The sequence below is a fragment of the Blastomyces dermatitidis genome (genome assembly GCF_000003525.1).
Source record: "Blastomyces dermatitidis ER-3 genomic scaffold supercont1.13, whole genome shotgun sequence".
In the NCBI taxonomy this organism is placed as follows: Eukaryota; Fungi; Ascomycota; class Eurotiomycetes; order Onygenales; family Ajellomycetaceae; genus Blastomyces; species Blastomyces dermatitidis.
Window position 1 is genome coordinate 49,688 of NW_025544786.1, and position 25,735 is coordinate 75,422.

Here is a 25,735-nt window from a genome sequence, read left to right on the forward strand (position 1 = left end):
TATCTGTGATATTCTCACAATAACTCTGTAGTCTACAAGCTCACTATTTAAGCAAGATAGTTAAGTTCACTTATACAGCTTCTCAAAACAACTATCTCTATATAATACTACTAACTAGTCACTGCTTCAGTTTCATTATATTATAATTCAAATCACTCAATCTGATTATACATTTAAATCAGTCAAGCTCTAACAGATTAATATGATTTCATACATCTGTGCTGAAACTGATCTGATCTCATTCTCTGATAAAAACACTACACTATTCTCTAGAGTGTGTATATCTTTATCTCAGCAGAAATCTGAGATTTCTGAACTCACTGCATATTTTGATATGAGCTCTTCAACTGCTCTATCACTGCCGCAGTCTCTACACATCTATATCTATCATGAAGATAGAGAGATTAAGATCAGAGATTTACTAAGATATAAGAGAAATATCTTATCTGAATTTCACAGCTTTATCTGTATTCTTGAACAGAAATTTCACCTTAATCTGAGCCAGTATAATACTCATGAGATATGAGTAATATACACTGTTAACCTTCTTAAAGGCATCTCTGCAACTACTTGAATCATTAAGAAGAGAGAGCTTGAGTGTATTAATACTATTATGACTTGAGAAGAATTCAAGAACTTTCTACTGAATCAAATCAAAGATCACTGTAACTGCAGCTTCACAGCAGCACAGCAGTTTAACTCATTATATTAATGAGATAATGAGAATTCTTCTGATTTTGTAAGGGGCCTGCACTGAATAGATCGGTATAATATTATAGGTCTTATATAACAAAGATAAAAACATTAGAGAAGGAAAGAAAGAGAAAGTGCGAGAATCAGTGATTGAGATGAATATTTATACGCGTATGTGGTGGTGTACATGGTGGAGCTTCAGGGCGGAAGAATATACGCGCGTTCATAGCAGCCGAGGATTGGTGATCAGGAATGGCTGAGAATTGGAGTGTACACTACGCGCGTTTGTAGCGGCCGTGAATCAGTGATCAGAAGTGGCCGAGAATTGGAGTGTACACTACGCGCGTTCATAGCGGCCGCGGATCAGTGATCGGGAATGAAAGAATCTATGAAGTGTAATGAAATAGTCTATATGATTGATCAGGCGCAGCCCGCCACATTAGTCCCTTCTTTTCAGAAGCAGTTCCCATCAGTCAAGGGCTGCTGTTTCAGATAACACAGAACTCAGAGTCCAGGTTGATTGATTGTAGCTGACTCATTTCATCAGATATTGTTGGCCATGGCTGCAGGATCTCTCATTGAGGATATCTTCAATCTCTCACTCAAGCTCATTATCTTCTCCTATGATGCCTGGTGGCTGCCAGTCAGAAGTCAGCTGAGAAGGGAATGAATTGATGGCAGCGCAGCAGAGCAAGCTCATGTGAAATACATCATGAATCTCTGATGGTGTGTCAAGGCGGTAGTTGTGACTATCTAGAACTTCTATCACTTTATACCTGACGTGGCGGTAGTCTAGCGTACAAGATGAATGTGTGATTTGTATATTCTTGAGGTTCAATCACACAAGATCTCCTATCTTATACTGCTCTGCGGGATCTTGTTGAATATTGGTTTGATCTTCTTGATCTTGTTTCACAGTTGTCATGAAGGCCTCTGCTCAGTCACAGGTGTCTCAGAGCTTTGTTACTATATTATCAGCAATCTGAATTGAACTGCAGAGGTTCAGTGTGCACTGTGTAGTCTCTAGAAGGTTCAACACTTTCATGTGATACCTGTGTGTAAGAAAGAATAGGCTTACACCTGTTGAAACAGCATCTTGACCATTGATAGTGACCTCTGTGTATAGAAGGAGGTCATGTCAATTATCTTGTAAATGATTGCAGAACTTATGAAGATAATTCTTTATGATCTGAATTGTCTGTTCTGATGCATCATCAGTCTTGAGATGATAGGCAGTTGACAGATGATGTGTAATCTTGAGAACTTGACAGATTCTTGTTCAGAGAGTGCTCACAAATTGGTGGCCCTGATCTGATACTATCAATCTCAGCAATTCATGCATTTGATAGAATGAACTCTGTAAGAAGACTTCAGTGACTTGTTCAGTGTTCATCTTGTTACAAGGTTTCAATATTACACCCTTACTTAGTCAGTCAATGATGACCAGAATGTTCCTGCAGCTCTTGCTCTCAGGTAGGTCAATAGTGAAGTCAATTGCTACATCTCACCAGATTCTATCAGGGATATTGAGTGATTTCAGTAGACCTTTTCTACAGTTCTTTCATGAGATAACAGAAGAACAGTGATTGCAGTTTCAGATGAAGTATCTGATGCTGTTTGATATCTCAGGTCAGTAGAATTCTCAGGAGATCATTCTATACAGTTGTTCACAGCCTGAATGACTGATCATATGTGAATCATGCATCTCTTGCATTATCTGAGTGTGTAAGGGTTTGAAGTGAGGGACTCAGTGTTGTTCGCGGAATTGTAGAGTGTTATTGTCATTGATTGAGTATTCTGAGATATCGGTTCTGATATGTAGTTCTGGGGAAAATTGGGGTGCTTCTTGATGTACTGCTTCAGTGAGAGTCTGAAGGAGTTCATCAGTCTGGGCTGCTGTATGTCATAGTTTGTTCAGTGTAGAAGAAGTGAAGATATCAATGTCAGTTCTAATTGGAGAAGCATGTATGATGCTGTGAGCTGTTCTATCTTGATCAATTAATATCTTCAGGTTCAAGAGCTGGTGCTCTCGGTTCATTCAGCAAGTATCTGTTACATCAGATGACATATCTTGCTCTTGTTATGAGAGGGTATCTGTCATCGAGTTCTGACTGCCAGAACAGTAGTGTATTGTAAAATGAAAGTGGCTTAGGAACTCAGATCATTATATCTGTTGTTCAGTAAGTTTACAGGTAGTTGTGAAGTATTTGAGATTCTTATGATCTGTGACTATCTCAAATTTGGAGATACTTTGAAGTTCAGAGTCTCATTCTTCTAAACAGTGTACAATCACAAGGAGTTCCTTGTCATAGATCTCATAATTGCATTCAGTGGGACTCAGTTTCTTAGACATGAAGACACATGGTTGTAGAACACCTTCATCATCATATTGCAATATCACTTCTTCTGTCATGTAGTCAGAGGAATCAGCTTCAACAACTGTCTTGTGATCAGAATCAAATGTTATCAGCAGAGAGGTATTAATGAACATCTTCTTCATCTGTGTAAATGCAGCTTTGGTGTTCACTGATCATTGAAATACTGAGTCTTTCTTAGTGAGGTCTGTAAGTGATCTTGTGATATCTGAGAAGTTTCATATAAATTGCTGATAGAAGTTAGCAAATCTGATGAAGCTTTGTACATCTTTCACAGTATGCGGAGCTTCTCATTCAAGAATGGTGGAGACTTTCTCAGAATTCATTCAAATCCTCTTGCCAGCTTCTATAATAAAACCCAGATACTTGGTACTCTTGACTTCAAAATCACACTTGTCAATATCTATTGATAGTCCTGCTTCTTGTAGCTGTTGTAATACCTTTTGCACATGTTCTTGGTGTTCTTTTCTGGATTCATCAGTGAAGATGAGGATGTCATCTAGATAAGCAGATGCAAACTTATCAAGGAAATCTTGAAGTGCTCAGTTGATATACTTCTGAAATGTACTGAGAGCATTAGCCAGTTCAAAGAGTGTGACTATTCATTCAAAGAGGTCATAATGTGTTTGGAATGCTGTAAGCCATTCATCTTCTTCAGTGATACAAATCTTATGAAACGCGGTGATGATATCTAGTTTTGTAAACCATTGAGCTCGCCTGATTCATGCTAGGGTTTCATTGATGAGAGATAAGAGATATCAATCTTTCTTTGTCAATCTGTTCAGATCTCAGTAGTCTACACAGAATTGAAGTTCTTCACCTGGTTTCTTTGCAAAGAGAATAGAGGCTGTGGTAAAAGAGTTACTAATGTGTATGAATTCTTTATTCAACAGATCATTGAGTGTCTTTCAAAGAAGAAGGAGTTTGTCTTGAGACATGCTATAAAGAGGACCTCATGGCAGTTCAGAGTTCTTATCATTCTTTTTCTCTAACTTGATACTGTGATTCACTTCAGGACCTTGTAAGAGGGGTATGTTTGTAATATTGTCTTGTTGAAAGACATCTAGATATTTGTGATATTGTTGAGAGAGTTTTGTACAAGGATCTGTTGTTGTAACACGGGATAACTTTTCTAGGGTCTTTTTGATATCAGTCAGACTGGTGGAATAGATTGATACATGGTCTTGCTGTCAGCAACTCTGTCAGTGGTTTTGATGATGACTTCTTTTTCAGAGTATTTTGTATGTGTTGGCAGAGATCTGTGTCAGATCCATGGTCTTGTGAATGTCATTTTCATGGACTCTATCATTGTTAGGGAATATCAAGCTTCTGTTTTGAGCATTCAATAAGATGCCTTGTTCAGATAGCCAGGCAAGTCCTAACATAAGATCATAATCAAGATTATCAACTTCATACATGTAGGCATCTTCATGTTGATGTTCTTCTACATCTATGGTCAGCTTCACCATGTAATGGGTACAAATGTCTTTTGAACCATCAAATCCTGTGAGGAGTCGGGGTTTTGATAGAGGGATATGCTGGAGGTTATGATGTCTTACAACTGAAGATTTTATCATTGCATAGTGGCATAGATCACTGTCTATCATGGCCTTCATATTATACATGTTATTAATCACAGTGGATACAAGAATCACATTCATTGTCATCTTCTCTTCAAATTATTATTGTCTGACCTCTTCAAGCTTCTGTTTGTGAATTTGAACAGGAGCTAATCTTTTCTCTATTTCACTGAGGCATTCTCATAGTTATTCTCTGAATCTTTCTCTAATGCAATGTGGTTGGCGCGGACAGGCACTGATTCATCCTTTGAATGAGGAGGTACAAAGGTTGATTGACAGTTGAAAGCAATGTGTTCTGGTCAGTTACAGTTGATACACACTCTACATTGACATTGATCAGTGACTTCTTCAGGAGTGATCTCAGGGACTCAGAAGCCTGTTTGAATGGTGAAGACCCTTGCTTGTGTATAGATATTCAAGTCTACTTAATTCATGGCATCTGCATCATTGTTATTCCTCAGCGTGGGTGTATGAGTTGCTGGGGTGTAATGTCTTCTATCACTGTTCTGTATATTCTTGAGCTTGATAAGACAGTCATTCATTGTCCAGAGCTGTGTGTAGAAGCCTTCATAAGTTAAGTCTTCATCTGTGCTTACAAGGGCCTGTAAGAGTTTGAAAGTCAATGTCTTCTTGAGCATGCTAATCTTTATTTGATCCTCTCAAGACTGATCACCTGCTTCTAGAATCTTGGTGTTGAAGTCAGGGATGAATGTTGTAAGAGGAGTGTTTCTCTGTTGAGTGCTCTGTAACCAATCTAATGCTTTCTGTTGCATAACAGTGTCTTGAAACAGAATATCAAGATATTTCATGATATTGTCAGGTGTTTGCAACACTGATTTGCATGCTTTCATTCATGGATGAAACTTCTGTTTCATGTGATCCTTCAATTGTTCATTGATATATCAACCTTGATTGGTTAATGAACTGATGGAATCTCCATCTACACTCAGTTTCATGAGCATTTCCATCCTTCATGATGAGTAGAGAGTGAGGTTGAAAGCATTGAAATATGCAGGGGCATCTAAGTGTTCTTTCAGTGCTTTTGTATTCAATTCTGTAGATGTTGGGATCATGTGGGTTCCTTGTTGTGATAATCATTGAATCTCTTCATATTGGCATTGTTGAGTTGCATGCATATCAGCTATTTGTTGTTGTTGTAGTTTCAACATTGCTTGGAGCCACTGTGGCACTGCGTCTATGTTCATGTTTGAGGGTTTCATATTATTGTTAGACATGGTTATATTGATTGTTGAATGTATGATATCTGTGGGATCTGAAGAAGTGTAATTGTATTTTTATATGTCTGAGTGTCAGAACTCTCAGGTCTTTCACTGACATTCTCTTGTAAGATCTTATTCTCTTTGTAAGATCTTGTTGCAGGGCCAGGGTGACTGGCAAGCAAGCTTCTATCTGGGGACTATCTGGGGACTCAGTGTCTGCTTAACTGTTTGACTGTTTCTCTATTTCTTACACATTGTTATGCGTTCGGATATCTCTTGATGAATAATTGTTTCTAATAAGGAGATGATGAATGTTTTTATAGTGTAAGGGGCCTGCACTGAATAGATTGGTATAATATTATAGGTCTTATATAACAAAGATAAAAATGTTAGAGAAGGAAAGAAAGAGAAAGTGCAAGAATCAGTGATTGAGATGGATATTTATACGCGTATGTGGTGGTGTACGTGGTGGAGCTTCGGGGTGGAAGAATATACATGTGTTTGTAGCGGCTGAGGATCAGTGATTGAGAATGGCTGAGAATCGGAGCATACACTACACGCGTTCGTAGCGGCCGCGGATCGGCGATCAGGAGTGGCCGAGAATCGGAGCGTACACTACGCGCGTTCGTAGCGGCCGCGGATCGGCGATCGGGAATGGAAGAATCTATGGAGTGTAATGGAATAGTCTATATGATTGATCGGGCGCAGCCCGCCACAGATTTCAATATAAGATTTGAAGAATATTGAGAGAAATTGACTAATGATTTAAATTAATTAAAAATATAACTTTATCTTATAAAGCTGACTTATAAGATACAGATAATAATATTATAATATCAGAGTTCATTAATTAATTACACTGAGCTTGTCAATCTAGCTTTTCAGATCTATTTGAATAATCAATTCTCTGAGAAAAAGATTAATAAGACTTCTTCTAAGTAATTAATAACAGAATTTAAACAGTATTATAACAGCTTCAGTATAGAGAAAGTAAAGAAGAATTTCAAGTATTCTGATTCTTCACTCACTGTGAAGAAATATTAAAAAAGATTTAACAAAGATCTGTATTTTAACTGCAGAGCTGATAATCACTATATCAGTGATTGTAAGAAGCTGAAGAAGAGAAGAAACTGAGAAGATATCTTCTCAAAGTTAACTTCTCTTCTAACAAATGTATTCATAGAAGATAAAGAAGAGAAAGAAATGAAGAATTGATAATTCTCATATCTCTGAGTTCATATTACAAGCACAATGTATACTCTGAATGAGAAGATACTAGTGAGATGTCTACTTGACTTCAGAGTGAATATTAACTTCATATTCTATTTCTTTTCTTTGATGAAGAATTGAAAGAAGATAGATTCATCAGATCATGTGAAATTTACAGATGAAATAAAATGTCATTATTTTGACATAATTCAAGCAAAGTGTGTGATCACAGACTCAGAAGAAATCTTTAAGAAGAGTAGTCTACTTCTTCATACAGTTAATATCATAGATGAGAATATTATTCTAGATCTTCTGTGATTGAGAGAAAACAATTCTCTCATTAACTGAGTCACTCAGATGTGACAGTACTGTCTCACTAATAAAGAGACAGTGATAGAGAAATCTGAAGAGTTTCATTGAAAGAATCTTGAGAAAAAGATTGAGTCAATATACTGTGTAGCAGATGATTGAGACTTGAGAACAGATGAAGAAGTCATCACTCTCACTACAAGATTAGCAGCAGTATCTGTCATTGAAGACAGACATACATAATGTCTCTTTACAGATTTTAAGAATGTCTTTTCAGAAAGGGAAGCAGCAAAGTTTCCTGACATCAAGGTGTGACATAAGATTCGCCTTGAAGACGGTGCAACGGTGCTGTACGGGCCCCTTTACAACTTGTCTGTAAAGGAATTGGATGTTCTGCGCAAATATCTTGAAGAAGCGCAATCAAAGAACTGGATACGTCCATCAAAGAGTCCGGCAGGGGCGCAACGGAAACAACGGGAGTGGGAGGAGGGGCGGGTGCACAAAATCCCCCCCTCCTTCAGCTGCTTAGCGCAGCGCAGGCAGGTGGCGGTGCCAGCCAGAGGCCGCACCGGAGCCTCCCCACAGAGAGAAGGCAAAGGAACCGCGGGATCCTGTGGACCCAACTCAGCAGCATCCTGAGCAGGGCTCGGGCGTGCTGCGGGAGGGAAACTATGGATTGGGCTTCTCAGAGCCACTGTCCCTGGAACCAAGCTCTCCCCGGGTTCCTCTCTGAATGACCACACGGGGTCATACACCACTGTATTGACTGGGGGGAGGGGCAGTGTTGCAATGGCAGCGGGGGGGGCGGGGGACAGACTGGACACAGACAAACTGACTGACAGAAGGGATGACATCTCACTGCAGGGTATGACAACTATCACTGCAGCTGCAAAAGAAGCAGGAGGAGAAGAAGATGTGACAATGAGAGCAGTGCTTCTGCAGCTCATTGACACTGTCATCTCTGTCTTCAACCTGGCTTTCTTGATGGCCATGAAGGCTGCCGCCGCACCATGAAGACATTTACTCACTAGAAAATATCAGAATAAGTCCTCTACTGTTCTTCAAGAATAATACTCTTATGCACTCACTATTACAGATGAGAGAGAAGAGAGAAAAATATATTATAGAGAGAAAGAATCTTTTTAAAAAAATCCTATCACTACTGTTAGCTTTGTCTCTAAAACACATCACTTTTATAGAGAATTTTATATATAGAACAGAATATATTGAAAGATCTGTAAGTCACTTATTAATTACATTTTTCACATTTCAAATTGATATATAAGAAACTCACTTATCACTTGTTTAATTTGAACAAAGATGAGAAAAGAAAGATTTATACAGTCAGTAGAATAACTCATCTATTTCTTTATATAGTATACACACTGTTAATCAGTTGACAATTATTGTTATATAACAAAGATAATTTCTAATTCAGTAATCTTGAGAGCATCAGAGCTATACTCTTAAAGAAGAGAGTATTATCACACTTTCAGCTATGTTAAGACTCTGTTACAGTTTCACACAGCTCATCACTTTTATATAAATGATTTCATTTTATTTAAACTGATTTTCAATCACTCTATGATATTATTTAAATATATTATAGAAAGATCTGATTAATGAATATAAGAATCTCACTTCTATACAAGATTAGCAGATTACTCTTTCTTGATAATAAGACATTACTGAGATATCACTCTGACTATTCTTATCTGTGAAATAAAAGAAGAGTATTCACTCATTGTCTATATAGAATAGCTAGATACTGACTTTTTATTAAAGAAGTCAGTGATTCATTTTTCTTCTACTGAAATATATATAAGAGTTACTGCATATCTTATACAATCTTCTTAGTATACTAAGTATCATATCTGTGATATTCTTACAATAACTCTGTAGTCTACAAGCTCACTATTCAAGCAAGATAGTCAAGCTCACTTATACAGCTTCTCAAAACAACTACTTTTATATGACACTGTCAACTAGTCACTGCTTCGGTTCTGTCATGTTACAGTCACTGCTGCAGCCTCTACACATCTACATCTATCATGAGAATAGAGACATTAAGATTAAAGATTCTCTGAGATATAAGAGAAATATTTTATCTGAATTTCACATCTTTATCTATACTCTTGAACAGAAATTCCACCTTAATCTGACCTAGTATAATACTCATGAGATATAAGTAATATACACTGTCAACCTTCTTGAAGACATCTCTGTGACTACTTGAGTTATCAAGAAAAGAGAGCTTGAGCATATCAATATCATTATAACTTGAGAAGAATTTAAGAACTTTCTACTGAATTAAATTGAAGATCACTGCAATTATAGCTTCACAGCAGTACAGCAGTTTAACTCATTATATTAATAAGATAATAAGAATTCTTTCAATTTTCATACAAGATTTGAATAATATTGAGAGGAATTAACTGATGATTTGAATCAATTAATAACACAGCTTTATCTTATAAAGCTGACTTATAAGATGCAGATAATAATATTATAATATCAGAGTTTATCAATTAATTGTACTAAGCTTGTCAATCTGACTTTTCAGATCTATTTGCATAATTAATTTTCTGAGAAAAAGATTAATAAGATCTCTTCTAAGTAATTAATAATAGAATCTTAAAGATACTGTGACAGCTTCAGTGCAGAGAAAGTAAAGAAGAATTTCAAGTATTCTAATTCTTCACTCACTGTGAAGAAATATTAAAAAAGATTTAATAAAGATCTCTATTTCAACTGTGAAGCTGATAATCACTATATCAGTGATTGTAAGAAACTGAAGAAGAGAAGCAACTGAGAAGATTTCTTCACAAAGTTAACTTCTCTTCTGATAAATGTATTTACAGAAGATAAAGAAGATAAAGAAATAAAGAATTAATAATTCTCACATCTTCAAGTTTATGTTACAATTATAATATATACTCTGAATGAGAAGATACTAGTGAGATGGCTACTTAACTTCAGAATGAAGATTAATTTCATATTCTATTTCTTTTCTTTAATGAAGAGTTAAAAGAAGATAGATCTGTCAGATCATGTAAAATTTACTAATGAAATAAAATATTATCATTTTAACATATTTCAAGTGAAGTATATAATCACAGACTCTGAAGAAATCTTTAAGAAGAGCAGTCTGCTTCTTCACACAGTTAATATTATAGATGAGAATGTCATTCTAGATCTTCTGTGATTAAGAGAAAACAATTCTCTTATTAACTGAGTCACTTAGATGTGATGATACTGTCTCACTAATGAAGAGACAGTGATAGAGAAATCTGAAAAGTTTCATTAAAAGAATCTTGAGAAAAAAATAGAGTTAATATACTGTATAGCAGATGATTGAGACTTGAGAATAGATGAAGAAGTCATCACTCTTACTGCAAGATTAGCAGCAGTATGTATTATTAAAGACAGATGTATACAACATCTCTTTACAGATTATAAGAATATCTTTTCAGAAAGGGAAGCAGTGAAGTTTTCTAATATCAAGATACAATATAAGATTTGTCTTGAAGACAGTGTAATTATGCTGTACAGACTTCTTTATAACTTGTCTGTAAAGGAATTGAATGTTCTGTGCAAATATCTTGAAGAAGTGCAATTCAAGAACTGAATATACTTATCAAAGATTTCAGCAGAAGTATCTATACTCTTTATATTTAAGAAGAATAATAGACTATATCTATACATAGACTACAGAGATCTTAATAAGATGATGATTAATAATTACTATTTATTATCATTGATTAACAAGATAATTGATCAATTATCTGCAGCAAAGATATTCTCAAAGATTAATATACAGAATGTCTATCATAGAATCAGAGTTAATAAAGATGATGTTTGAAAAATGACTTTTCATACTAAGTACAGCAATTTTGAATATCTTGTTTTACCTTTTGATCTTTGAACACTTCAGTCATCTTTCAGACTTATATAAATAAGACATAGTGAGGCTATGTTGATATCTTCTGCATAGTATACCTGAATAACATTCTAATCTTCTTGAAATCTGAGAAAGAACATGATACTCATGTTTAAGAAGTAGTGAGTTACTTGAGATAGTATCAACTCTATACAAACACTGAAAAGTGCTCATTCTACATACAGAAGATTGATTTCTTAGATTATATTATTAAGATGAATGACATTTCAATGAATAGAAGTCAGGTCTCTGCTATTGAAAACTAGTCAGCACTGTAAACATATTATGAGATATAGATGTTTCTAGAATTTGTGAATTTCTATAGATAATTCATCTATGTATATTCACAGATTACTGTCTCTCTTACAGATCTATTAAAGAAAAGTGTGAAAGATAGAAAAACAGAACTGTTTACTCTCACTCAAGACACTGCACAGATATTTACAGAATTGAAACAAGCTTTCATAGATGTTATAATACTGAATTACTTTAACTCTGACTTACTCAGTCAGTGTGAGACTGATACATTCAGAAATAAAGTCTGTGAAATCTTTTCACAGTTGATATCAGAGATCTTTCAATGTTGAAAGAATTAGAGAATAATTATCTCTCAGAAAATAAATAATGAATTATCTGTGAGAGAAGACTTTTTCACAAAGTCTATAAGATACTGTAAATGAAGATCAGTGATCTTCTTCTTCAAGAAGTTATCACTTATACAGAGAAGATATGATACTTATAATCAGAAGATGTTAATAATTATCAAATTCTTTAAGATCTGATACTATTATCTTCAGAATAGTAAGTACTCAGTACAAGTTCTCACCGATTATACAAATCTGCATTATTTCTTAATAATAAAGAGCTTGACAGAATATCAAGTCAGATGAGCAGAGCTGTGTTCAGAGTATAATTTATATATCTGATACTGTTCAGATCAGCTTAATCTCACTAATATACTATTTAAACAGCTTAATTATAATATCATTGATATGAAGAAGAATTCTATAAAAGAATCTCTGTCATCACTGCAGAAGAAGCTGACTGCAGAGAGTTAAAATTCTCTGAAGCTCAGAAACAGCACTGATAAAGCAGCTGCATGATTCAGTATAGAAGATGAAAGAAAACCTGAGTCTCTGCAGAGAACTGACACTCAAGATTATAAGCTTCTTATATTATATCTTACTATTATTAAATTGATAAAGAATGAAACAGTCTATAATCTTTTAACTCAATTACTTTTAAAATTCATTCATAAGTTACAGAAGAGAGATATCTCTACTACAGCTTAAATTCAGAAGTTGAAGAAGAAAGAATTCAGTTTAAACTTGAAAGAGACAGACTCTGAGTGAGATGATACTGCTAAGAAATCAAGTCACTAATAACTAGAAGAATATGAACATCTACTACTGAATGATTCAGTCTTCATCTCTTATAGTAGAGCAGTGTGCTAAAAGTTATTGAGAATTCATTCTAATAATTCTTATACAGGACATTTCAGATTAGAGAAAACTGAGAAGCTTCTAAAATATAAATACATTTAAGACAAGCTTCAGATAGATGTCAAAAAGTATATTAAGACTTATAATATCTACTAAAGAATAAAGATTTTATGATATAAGTAATATAGTAAGTTGATATCACTATCTGTTTCAAAGAGCCTATAACAGAATCTATCAATGAATTTCATAGTTAATGTACTGAAGTTGACAAGAGTCAAAGAATATAACTTAATTTTAATTATTATTAATTACTTTATAAAGATAATCAGATATATTTCTACTTATAAAAAGATTAAAGTCTCCGAATTGACTGATTTATTTTTAGATATTATTATTTATGATTACAGTGCTTCAAAATTATTAATAATAGATCAAGAATTCCTCTTTATCAGTAAATACTGATCAGCTTTTTATTATTATCTTATAATAAGATGTCTTCTCAGTACTGCATTTTATTCACATACAGATAATCAGACTGAATATCAGAATCAGACACTAGAACAGCATCTTTAAGTGTTTTATTTATATTATCAGAATGATTAGCTTAAACATCTTCTAATCACTGAATTCATATATAATAATATAAAGAATATAATCTTAAAGATATCTTCTTTCTATACTTATTATAAATATAATTCTTCATTACTCAGTGATGTTGCAGATAATATTTCAAAGAGAGAGATAGACAGTCAGAATATTAAATAGATACAGAGAACAGAGTATCTCTCAGTATCAGAAGTAAAAGTGAGATTGAAACTTTTGAATAAAATTCATGAGAAGACAGTGAAAAGTATTTATTATACTCAGAAGCACTAGATGAAATACTATAATTAAAAACATCTTTCAATAAAGTTCTTGATAGAGAATTAAGTACTACTTTCAGTAAAGAATATCAATATAATAAGATTATATAAGAAGCTCAGTGAGCAGTGACTAGAATCTTTCTCAGTAATAAGAGTAACAAGTAAGCAGATATATGAGTTGAAATTACTCACAGAATTGAAATCAATTCATTCTATTTTTCATATTTTCTATTTGAAGCTCTATAAGTAACACTCTGAGATGAAGCTGTCTCAGCTAAATAATATTGAGATTGAGAGTGATACTGAATATCTTATGAAGAAAATATTGAACAAGTGAATATATTACAGCAAGTTTCAATACCTTGTTAAATAAGAAGATTATTTATTATCAGAGAATGAATCTTGAACTGATCTTAAACTCTGTTTTGAAAATTCAAAAGAGAAGAGCATCAAAGCTGATAATTCATTTACACTGGGTTCCTGCTCATATAAATATTCATGGCAATGAATTGGCTGATTCAGCTGCAAAAAAGGGTGCAGAATTAAGCAGATCTATTCAAAAAGTTATGTCCTGGTCTTTTATAAAGAGAAAAATAAAAGAATCTTGTTTAGACAAGTGAAATGAAAGCTGGCAGAAACAAAAGAAGAGTATACATTATTCAAGATTTGAAACAAAACCCAAGTGGAAATCTTGTTTAATTAAATGTAAAAAGAAAATATTCTCATCTATAATACAGCTGAAACTAGGACATGGCTATTTCAAATCTTATATACAAAGATTTGATGATAGATTTGACTCAATAGAATGCTCATTCTGCAATGCAAATGAGAATCCTGAGCATATTGTAATGCACTGTGCATTATACAATAGTCTCAGAGCCAGATTGAAAGAGAAGTATGATCTAAATCAATTAAATATGAGATTCTTGTTCTCAACTGAGACAGGAATTAAATATTTAATAGATTTTCTATCAGAAACTCAAGCAGCTACAAGAAAATGGCTAAATTCAGAATTATCTGAATATGAAGAGGAGGAAATCAATCAGATATAGTCTGTTAAAACAGCTATATACTATCTTTTAATATTTTGTTTTGTTACAGTCTTTCTTTACTTTATCTTTTTCTTTCAATTTCTTTCTGTCTATCTATTTAATGTGTCTATCTTTAAGACTGTGTTCTCTTTTCCTTTGTCATGATATTGTCAAATGGTTTCAAAGTATCAGAAGATGTTAAAACACTGCAATTTGTAAACAGTTTTTGTATTCTGAGCTGAAATTTTCTGATTTTGCATATCTGAAATTGATGAATGTATAATAGTTAACTTTACAGATATAGGAAAAACCCTGAGAACTAAAAGTTCTCAGATAGATGTCATAGTCTCTGACTGCATACATCTATAATTGAAGAATAATAATAATAATAATAATTATCAGAGAATTCATGAAAATCACTTGAGCATTTGAAAAATACTGAGAAAGAGATTGTAAGCTATGAGATGACTAGTAGAGACTGCTCTGTTACATATCAAAGACATTGAGTAAGAAATGCTACTTAAGACTTCTCATTTTTTCTCAAAGAGTTTTTAGAGATAATCTTACAGTGATGAGTCAGTATCTTGAAGACTCTATAGCACTCTTCTTCTATTTTCTGTCAAAGAATTTTTTAGAAGTTTAATAAGACTATATAAGTGTAAAATTCCTGAAGTGATTAAAGAAAAGAGATATTTAAAATTAATAAAAAGATTGATATTATCAATCTGCAGGCTGCTGCTAACCTAATGAGACTGCAGCCTGCTGAAAATGTAAAAAGAAGAAATCTCAGAATCTACTCATTAATAATCATACTCTCATCAAACTCATTCTTCACTGTTGAAGTCTTCAGTACTGATATCTTTATCTGTCAAGAAGTTAGCACTGCAGCACTGCAGAAGAGTATGAGAAATATATAAAAATATCAACTTATTAACTTACAAAGCATCTCAGTCATCTGCTTTAATTGAAGTGAGATTCTCTTCAATCAGTGATTAATCTCTGTGATGCTTTCAACAGTGATACTGACTGATCTCTTCTTGAGATCAGTTATTCTGAGATGTTTTTTCATCTTAGAGATTCATGCTTTCATCTTCTTTTACAGATAAGTAAGAAGAATCTTCTCAGTCTTAACAGAATTCATTAATACTTGAAGCTCTGAGACTCTCACTCTGTACTACTTAAACATCTAGACTTCTTATCAGAGCTGATATAATATCTTTCTGTGAGATAATACTTATAGAAAGACAGAAGTCATTGTTACAGATATAATAGAAATAATAAGAGTGAGAGAAGAGACAGATGTATAAAATTCTTCTCTTCTTCAGCTGCTTACTACAGCATAGATAAGTAGCAGTGTCAGTCAGAGACTGCATCAGAGCCTTCTTACAGAGAGAAGACAAAGAAATTATGAGACTCTGCAGACTCAACTCAGCAGCATTCTGAGCAGAGATCAGACATGTTATGAGTGAGAAACTACAGATTGAGCTTCTCAGAATCACTGTCTCTGAAATCAAGCTCTTTTCAGATTTCTCTCTGAATGATCACACAGAGTCATACACTATTATATTGACTGAGAAGAAAGGCAGTGTCACAACAGCGGCAGAAGAGACAGAGAAAGAACTGAATATAGATGAACTGACTGATAGAAGAGATGACATCTCACTGTAAGACACAGTAACTATCATCACAATCACAAGAGAAGTAGAAGAAGAAGAAGAAGAAGATGTGATAATAAGAGCTGTGCTCTCACAGTCTGTCAATACTTCTGTCTCTGCCTTCAACTGAGCTTTCTTAACAGTCATGAAAACTACAGCTGCATCATGAAGATGTTTATTCACTAGAAAATGTCAGAATAAGTTCTTTATTATTCTCTGAGAATAATACTCTCATGCACTTACTGTTACAATTGAGAAGAAGAAAAGAAAAATGTTTTATAAAGAGAAAGATCTTTTTGAAAAATTCTATCACTACTGTTAGCTTTGTCTCTAAAAACACATCACTTTTACAGAGAATTTCATATATAGAATGAAATATATTAAGAGATCTGTAAGTTACTTATTAACTACATTTTTCACATTTCAAATCAATATATAAGAAACTCACTTATCATATGTTTAATTTGAATAAAGATGAGAAAAGAAAGATCTACACAGTCAGCAGAAAAACTCATCTATTTCTTTATATTATATACAGCATATATACTGTTAATCAGTTGATAACTGTTGTTATATAACAAAGATAACTTCTAATTCAGTAATCTTGAGAGTATAGAGAACTATGTTTTTAAAGAGAAGAGCATTATCACACTTCTGACTGTGTCAAGACTCTGTTACAGTTTCACACAGCTCATCACTTTTATACAGATAATTTCATTTCATCTGAATCAGTTTTCAATCACTCTATAATATTATTCAGATATATTATAGAAAGATCTGATTAATGAATATAAGAACTTCACTTTTATATAAGATCAGTAGATTACTCTCTCTTAGTAATAAGATGCTGCTGAGGTATCACTTCAGCTATTCTCACTCATGAAATAGAAGAAGAGTATTTACTCATTATCTATATAGAATAGTTAGATACTGAATTCTTATCAAAGAAGTCAGTAATTCATTTTTTCTTCTACTGAAATATATATGAGAGTTACAGCATATCTTATACAATCTTCTTAGTATACTAAGTATCATATCTGTGATATCCTCGCAATAACTCTGTAGTCTACAAGCTCACTATTTAAGCAAGATAGTCAAGCTCACTTATACAGCTTCTCAAACAACTACCTCTATGTGGCACCGCTGACTAGTCACTGCTTCAGTTTCACCATGTTATAGCAATTTGTAAACAGTTTTTATATTCTGAGCTGGAATTTTCTGATTTTACATATCTGAAATTGATAAATGTATAATAGTTGACTCTATAGATATAGGAAAAACCCTGAGAACTAAAGATTCTCAGATAGATATTATAGTCTCTGACTGCATACATCTATAATTGAAGAATAATAATAATAATAATTAATAAATAATTTTAAATAATTACAATTTAAGAAAGTTCCTTTTCAATTCACAGATATTTTTGAAAATTATGCTTAAAAACTCAGTTTAAAAGTAGTTACAGACAGTAAGTATTTCTTATAAAAACAGAACTTAATTCTGTAAAAAATATTTAAAAATATTCTTTATTAAGATTGATTTATTTACAGATTTAGAGAGTTTCTCTGTCTCAGATATCAAGAATAATATTTTATAAGTAAATTATAAGTTTTCTGAAACTTTTTTCACAGAAATTATTTATAGTTTAGTTAACTACTTCTGAGATTCTGCAGTAAAGTTCACAGAGATTAAAGTATATAAGTTTTAATCTTTTCAATTATAATAGACAGTTGCTGATTGTCAGACTTTGAAATGTAAAAATAAGTATTTACAGACAATTACTCAGAGATTCACAGCTTGATATAATATATACTAATAATTATTAAAAGTATTAATACACAGTAGAAACATAAATGTAATGATTAAATATATAATAGTATTCAAACTGAGTTATAAGTTATGAATAATAGTTATGAACTTTAGTTTATATAATTATGTATAATCAAGAGCTGCTAACTATATAATTAGAAAAGAAATAGAAATAAAGATAAAAAATTTATAATAAGTGAGATTTCTTACATATTTTTACTTGTTTATAGATTTTATTTCTGAGTTTAAAATCCTGATATACTTAATGAATTAAGTATGCTTTTACAACATTTCTCTGACTTAATAATGAAATAAACTCTTTTTATCATATAAAAAACAGACTCAGAATATGAATTCTGATAATTTCTTTCATTATTTATATATACAGTTTCAAGTAGACTGATCACTGAGATTATAAATTTCATGTTTAATCTCATCTAATCTGATCTCATACATTTCTTGATGTGAATTCTGCCGAGACTAGTTATTAAAAAAACATGCAAAGTAACTATATATAAGATCTTAAAGTGAAATCATGACTTGGAAAAAATGAGAAAGTGATCTCATTTGATTTCATTTAGTTTCATTCTTGACATAAAGCTACTATTTTTAGACATTTTAAGGTTTTTTTTAGACTATTTTTAATTTTTTAAAAAGTAACACTTGTTAATAACACTTAAATGAGATTTAAAGTCATTTAAAGTAATAAAAATAATTTAAATTGAGAAGTGAAAATCATAATCTTATTTGAAAAATGTGATAAGAGTAGATAGTAAGTTTCACTGAGACAGTATAAGACTACTATCTAATGTTAAAACTGTGTAATAAGATCAGTCAAATTGATAATAAAACTATTAAAAAATCTGATTCTGGTCTCAGACACAGTCACATAATCAGTCTAGTTTCAAGAATAAATTTCATGAAATATATATTATATTTTATATTTATCTTATTAATGAATAAAAATAATAAAGAATTCATCTGATCAGATAATATTTTTTCAATTTTTCAAAGTTTAATTCTTATACTTTAAATAGAATTAAAATTAATTTAACTATACTTTTTTAATAAGTTCTGTCTTCTCTATAAACTTTGTTTTTTACAAACCTGCTTTGTAAAGAATTCTTTATATAGTTATAAAAGATATCTTAATTTCTTCATTATTGAATTTATTGATAAAATCAGTACATGTTTTTTCTCATTCATATCAATTACATTAAATCTTTACAAATATAATATTTTTAATATTATTATTTCTCAGAGTTGATCAGCCAGATTTGAAGACATCTCAAAGCTATTTATTACAAAGTATAATATGAGACAGTTCTGAATTGAATCTGTGTTGATGTAAGAATCAGTGCTCGCAGGTGATTATTCGGGTGTTTACAGCTTCGCATGATATGTACTGTTAACTACTAGAAGTATTCATAGTAGAAAGATAAAATGTAGAGATTAAATGTATAATAGCATTTAAGCTGAGTTGTGAATAGTATTCACAAACTCTAGTCTATATAATTATGTGTAGTCAAGGGCTGCTAGCTCTATTAATTACATAAGAGATAGAAATAGAGATAAAGAATCTATGAGAAGTGAGATTTCTTACATATCTCTTTCTCTTTAAGACTTCATCTGTGAAGTCTTTCACTGAGTGACTTTATAGAATCAGCTCAGCACTGTAATAATACTCACTAAAAACTCTTCACATCTATAAAAAATCTCAGTGAGGAAAAATTCCTTGTTACTATGAAGAGAAAAGAGTCTGTTACTTAGTTTCTTATTTCATAAGATTCTTTATAACTTACAGAATCTTCTCTGACTATTACACAGATTCATCTTACATCTTTTATACAGAAGAATTCTGATTAACTCTCAATCATTTTCACAAGATTCTTATGTAATCATTACACAGATTAATCTCACAGATAAATCACTCTCTGTGAGATTATTCTTATTAAAGAGAAGTATTTGTGAGTTAATCTTTCACTTATTCTCACAAATCATTGTTCTTTAACACTGTAGAATTGTAAGAAATTTTTCATTCTTTTATTAACTCTGTAGAATTATAGAATCAAGATGTTCACAGTCTGTAATCACTCTTTGTAGTTATATAGAAAGATTCAGATCTATAATTCATAATTACTCTTATTTACTAGAGTGATCTGACTGTTCTATAGAATCACTCATAGTATAAATAAACTTCTCTAAAGTAGTATAAATACTTCAGATCTATCTGCAGAATCTCATCTTCTTTTTTCTTTTTCTATAACAGCTCTCATTCTTATAAACTGTGAGTATCTTTATTCATTCATGAAGTGTTTTCACTCAGAAGATAGAGAGAGAGTGTTTCTGATAATATTCATATATTGATTCAAGAACTTTTTAAGAATAAAAATTTTTTCAATTTTAATATCTTTATAAACAATGTCTGACTACTGCTGAGCTTCTTGTAAGTGTTCTCACAACTTCTCTGATCACTTTTTATCAGCTGATGAAGCAGAAATACTGTTACTTACAATTATGTCTTCATTCTTCTCAGTCTCATCATCACATCTGATCTTCAGATCAGTAGTTAACTCTCTGTCTTCTTCAGATCAGCTTCTGACTTTAAGCAGTGCAGTCTCTCTCTTTACTGTAAGTCTTTTCATAAGTAATTTCTTACAGATTCTAACTAACAGTTCTTGTAAAGCTCTCACTGTTGTCAGTGTCTTCTGCAGTTCTGCAGGCTTATAATCACTCTCTCTCTGTCTGCACAATCTCTGACTAGGTATATATAAATATGTCTAGATTCTCTATCAATGATTCTTGCATTGCAGTGTATTTTCACAATTTTATTATCAATGAGAGATAAGTTTCTGAGTACCTGTAAAATCCAGATAATTAAGGCAATGCAAATGTTATAAATTCATGACAGAAGTTGATCTGAACAGATGAGTTCTCTCTTCACATCTCAATTATTTTCAGGCTGAATACTTCAGCATAACTGAGAAAGTGAATACAGCTTTATAAGAGATATCTAATCACATGTGCAGATAATCAGCTCTCAAGACTCTGTCATAACTATACACATTCTGATATTCAGCTTCTCTGAAGTCTATGCATTTCTGATAATCTTCATATCAAATATAATAATTATCTGTACTGTGAACATAATACTCTCTGCTTCTTTAAAGAGAGAAATTGATAGTTATAGAAGAAATTAAGTATCACAGATATTAAGAATGTAAGTATGAGTTTTCTTTATTTTTTCTTTATTAGTCACTAAATTGTGTTCACAGCTCTGTTTATTTTCTTATTTTTTTTAACTTTAATAAGAACATGATTTCTTCTTTTCTTATATACACTGCAGACTGTTCATCTCAGTAGAAACTCATTATCTTATAGACTAGAATGTATAAATAACAGTGTTAATGTCTTTATTACAATCAGATTCTTAGTGAAGACTATATTATTCTGACTTATCAGAATTCACAGTATAAAAGTCATGTCTTAGCTTCTGTAGATATCTTATCTGTCTGAATGATTTCTAAGTGAACTTATTTATCTTATCAGAATACTCTTATTACTGAATCTTGAATCAGAGCTTACAATCTCACTTCTCTAAGTTAATAATCTCTTTAATCTGATATTCTCTTTCACTCTCTAGTACTTTATAAACAGAGTGATGAGTCACAGAATTCTCTTCTAAGAATTTCTTATATTTGCAGAGTAAAGAGATATGAAAAATATTATATATTTATAACTCAGATAACAGTTTCAATCTATAGAACTGTAAATTAACTTTCTTCACAATCTTATAAGACTCTGTTCATAAGAGATTCAGCTTCTTACTAAATCTCTGTGTAATGATATTTTCTAGACTCAGTCAGACTCTATCATCTTTCTTGAAACTCTTTATAATATACTTAAAGTCATAGTATCTCTTCTGATACACTTAAGTCTTTCTTAAGAATTTATAAGCTTTCTTCTGAATCTTCTGAATTCTCTCAGTTTATTCACAGATATTATCACACTCTATAGTATACTCTCACAGATTTATTAAGATTATCTGTAGATAAGTCTCAGTAAGTATCTTAAAGAGAGTTTTATCTGTGCTGACATACTTTGAGTTATTGTATACAAACTCTGTGAGTGATAATTAGTACATTCAGTCATTCTAATTGTAATTGATAAAGCACTGTAGATACTGTTTTAATATACTCATCAGATATTCTATTTGATCATTTATCTGTTAATGAAAAGTTATACTTAGATCTCATAAGATCTTCAGTGTAGTTATCAGATCAGATTAGAACTCTTCTATGAAGATTAATTCTTTATCTAAGATAATATTCACAGACAACTCATGCAACTGAATCACATTATAAATAAAGATATAAGTTAAATTCTTTGACTTCAACTTCTTGCAGATGAGTATAAAGTGTGTTATCTTAATAAAGTAATTCACTATTATCAGTACACTGTTAAAGCAGACATTATATATGTTCTTACTTTCAGAGAGGCTTATAAGAGTATTTATTTCTAGCTATTCTCAAGATTTCTGTAGAATGAGTAGAGAAGTAAGTTCTTTATATAGTCTGAACTGCACTATCTATGAACTCTGATAAATAGTATAAGAATTCACTATCTTCTTCACAAGTTCTCACATCTTCAGTTAGAAGTATTTTCTTATAAGCAACTTATAAGTTCTAGTATCTATAAAATAATCTGTTAGAGAAGAGTTATAATATCTTTTAATAAGTTCTATGTGTAGAAACTTATTCACAGGCATATAGATCTGATTCTCTTTTTATAAAAGATTATTTAAGTCTTTTCAATTCTTTATTTCTGCAGAATTGATCTCTGTTATAAGCAGTTTCTGAATATACTAAGTATATTTATTCTTCAGTTATAGTTCAGACAATCTGAATAGAAGATCTTATAAAGACTTATACTCTGTTTCTTCTTATATTAGATCTTCTACAGTGCTTCTCAAAGTCTGTAAACTCTTCAGATTATAGATACTCTCTTCAAGAATTCTCACAGAGATTCTCAGAGTGTTAACTCTCAGTGTTATAAAAAGTAGTTATACAGACTTCTTCTCTCTCTCTTTCTTCTTCTCTTATAAGAGATTGAGAGACTCTTCAGTCAATCTCTTTATAACACTCAGTCTGAGTATTCTGTGAAGCTTTTCTGTCTTCTCTAGTCTCTCTATATCTGTCACTCTAATCTTCTTAATATAGTCTGATCTGTGAGAGAGTTTATTCACTGAGTTCTTAGTTCTCTTGATATATTCTATCTTGAATCAGAACTCACTCAGTCTCTAAGCTCAGTAAATCTGCTACTATAAGAGTTTCTTGATTAAAGTAAACTATTATAAGCTATTATGATCAGTTCTAACAGTAATCACTATTATAAGACTCTCAAAGTAGTGATATCAGTGATAAAAGAATTTCACTATTATAAGAAGCTTCTGATTATAAATATTATAATTAATCTCTGTAAGTTACATCTTCTGTAAGAAAAAGATTACTGAAACTCAGTTCTCATTTAACTGTAGTTACAAGATTATTTCTGAAATTATAAAGAAGAAGATATCTATCTTTAATCTGATTAAGAGTAAGAGATCAAAGTGAAACAGTATTACTATATCTATAAATATCTATTTTAATCTTATAAAAACTCTATGAGCTTCTGAAATAAGAAAGTTCTTACAGTTCTCTCTTCTTAATAATCTTTTCATTCTTTATTTATAAGATAACTTCTTCTTATTTTCACTCTTTAGTATATCTGTAAGAGCTAAGAAGATTCTTATAAATATAAAAATAAATTATCTATAGAAATTCATAAAGTTTAGAAAGATCTGAATCTTATGAATACTAGTTAACTCTGACTATAATAGAATAGTCTTAATTTATAAAGATTTTATCTGAATATTATCTGCAGTGATTACATATTCTAGGAAATTAATCTGATAAGTACTGAAGTTATACTTTATAAGCTTAATATACAGTTCTGTCTTATCTAAGATCTTCAACATACTTTATATATACTTAGTATATTCTTTCTTCTTTATAAAGTATACTATCACATCATTCAGATATATTATCATAAAGACATTTAAATATATACAAAGTATTTTATTAATGAAAGACTGAAATACTGTAGAGATATTAATCAGATTAAAAGATATTACTAGATATTTAAATAATCTCAGTATAGTTTTAAAAACAGTCTTTTATTTATTTTCAGATTATATTCACAGCTGTGTATATATATTAATTATATTCAGTTGTATAAATATAACAGCTTCTGTGAGATAGTTGATTACATTCTTAATCAGAGATAGAGAGTAGCAGCTCTTTATTATCTTAAAGTTCAGATCACAGTAGTCTATATATAATCTAAGATCTTTATTCTTCTTCTTTATAAATATTACAGAGACTCTCATGAAGATCTGTGAAGATTAAATAAAGTTATTCTTTAAATTCTTCTTTATATAGATTCACAAGACCTCTGTCTTATAATAAGAGAGCTTATAGATTGATTTTTAGAAGAGTTTCTACTCTTCTATTAATTCTATTATCAGATTCTTCTTATAGTGAGAAGAAAGCTCAGCTATCTTTACTAAACTAAATATCTCTGTAAGATCTCAGTATTTCTCTAATATTTGAAGCTTGATTTTCATAACTGTGAGATTCTCAGACACTTATAAAGTTATTATATAGATAAGCTTATCTTCTCTAATTAACTCTACAGTATTAATTAATTCTATCTCTATAAGTGAGTCTATCAACACTGATTGAAAGTATAAACCTGACTCACAGACAGCTATATGCAGATTATGTCTTTAAAGTTATACAAGTTCTAAGTATATATTATCTATAATATCTGTAATAATCACAGTTTTTATAAATCTTCTTCAGATTTCAGAGAGATCTTACAATTCAAAGATAATTCTTACAAGTCTCTCAGCTCTCAGATCTGAGTTCTTATACTCTGTTTATTATAAGAGCAGGTTTTCAGTCTTCATCTTTCAGCTTATTCACTTTACAAGCTTTAGAAACATTACAGTAATCTGAGATTCTGAGTTTATTAATACTTTTCATACTTATAGAGCAGTAGTATCACAGTACAGTCTCTCTCTGTGAGTAAGTATTTTCATCAGAGAAGTAACAGATTCAGATATTAGCTTCAAGACTCTTAAGAAGACTGTTACTAACTCTGTCTATGACTTCTTAAATTTCTATTTTAATTTATTCAGATAGTTTGTATAAAGATATTCTGATTTAGAATAAATAAAGCAGAGTCTCTTTTTCTTAATCTCTCTATTATATACTCTATTTATAGAAGCTTATAAAGCTCTTTCTTTTTACTTAGCAGTCAGATATAAATCTCTCTATATCTTATTATCTTTTTCTAATAAATCTATTCTCTGTTATTCTGACTCTTATAGAACTGATCAGTGATTCATTCTTCACAGATCTGTGACTCTTACAGTAATCTATAAATAGTGAATAAGAGTTATCAATTTCTGCAGAGTTAAGAGTTTAGAGTCTTACTTAATAAGCTTATTTTATATATTTTTATTCAGTCTCTTTATAAATATTATTATTCAGATCTTATTTCAGAG

At 31.4% G+C, this 25,735-nt stretch overlaps 1 protein-coding gene across 1 annotated transcript; it reads left to right on the forward strand.

The window, feature by feature from the left end:
* Positions 1-8,175: 8,175 nt before the first annotated feature.
* Positions 8,176-8,400, forward strand: BDCG_17899 (uncharacterized protein; the record flags this gene model as incomplete). The annotated part of the gene is made up of 1 exon (XM_045426945.1): positions 8,176-8,400. One exon carries the CDS (start codon positions 8,176-8,178, stop codon positions 8,398-8,400), a length of 225 nt encoding a protein of 74 aa, XP_045282755.1.
* Positions 8,401-25,735: the final 17,335 nt, after the last annotated feature.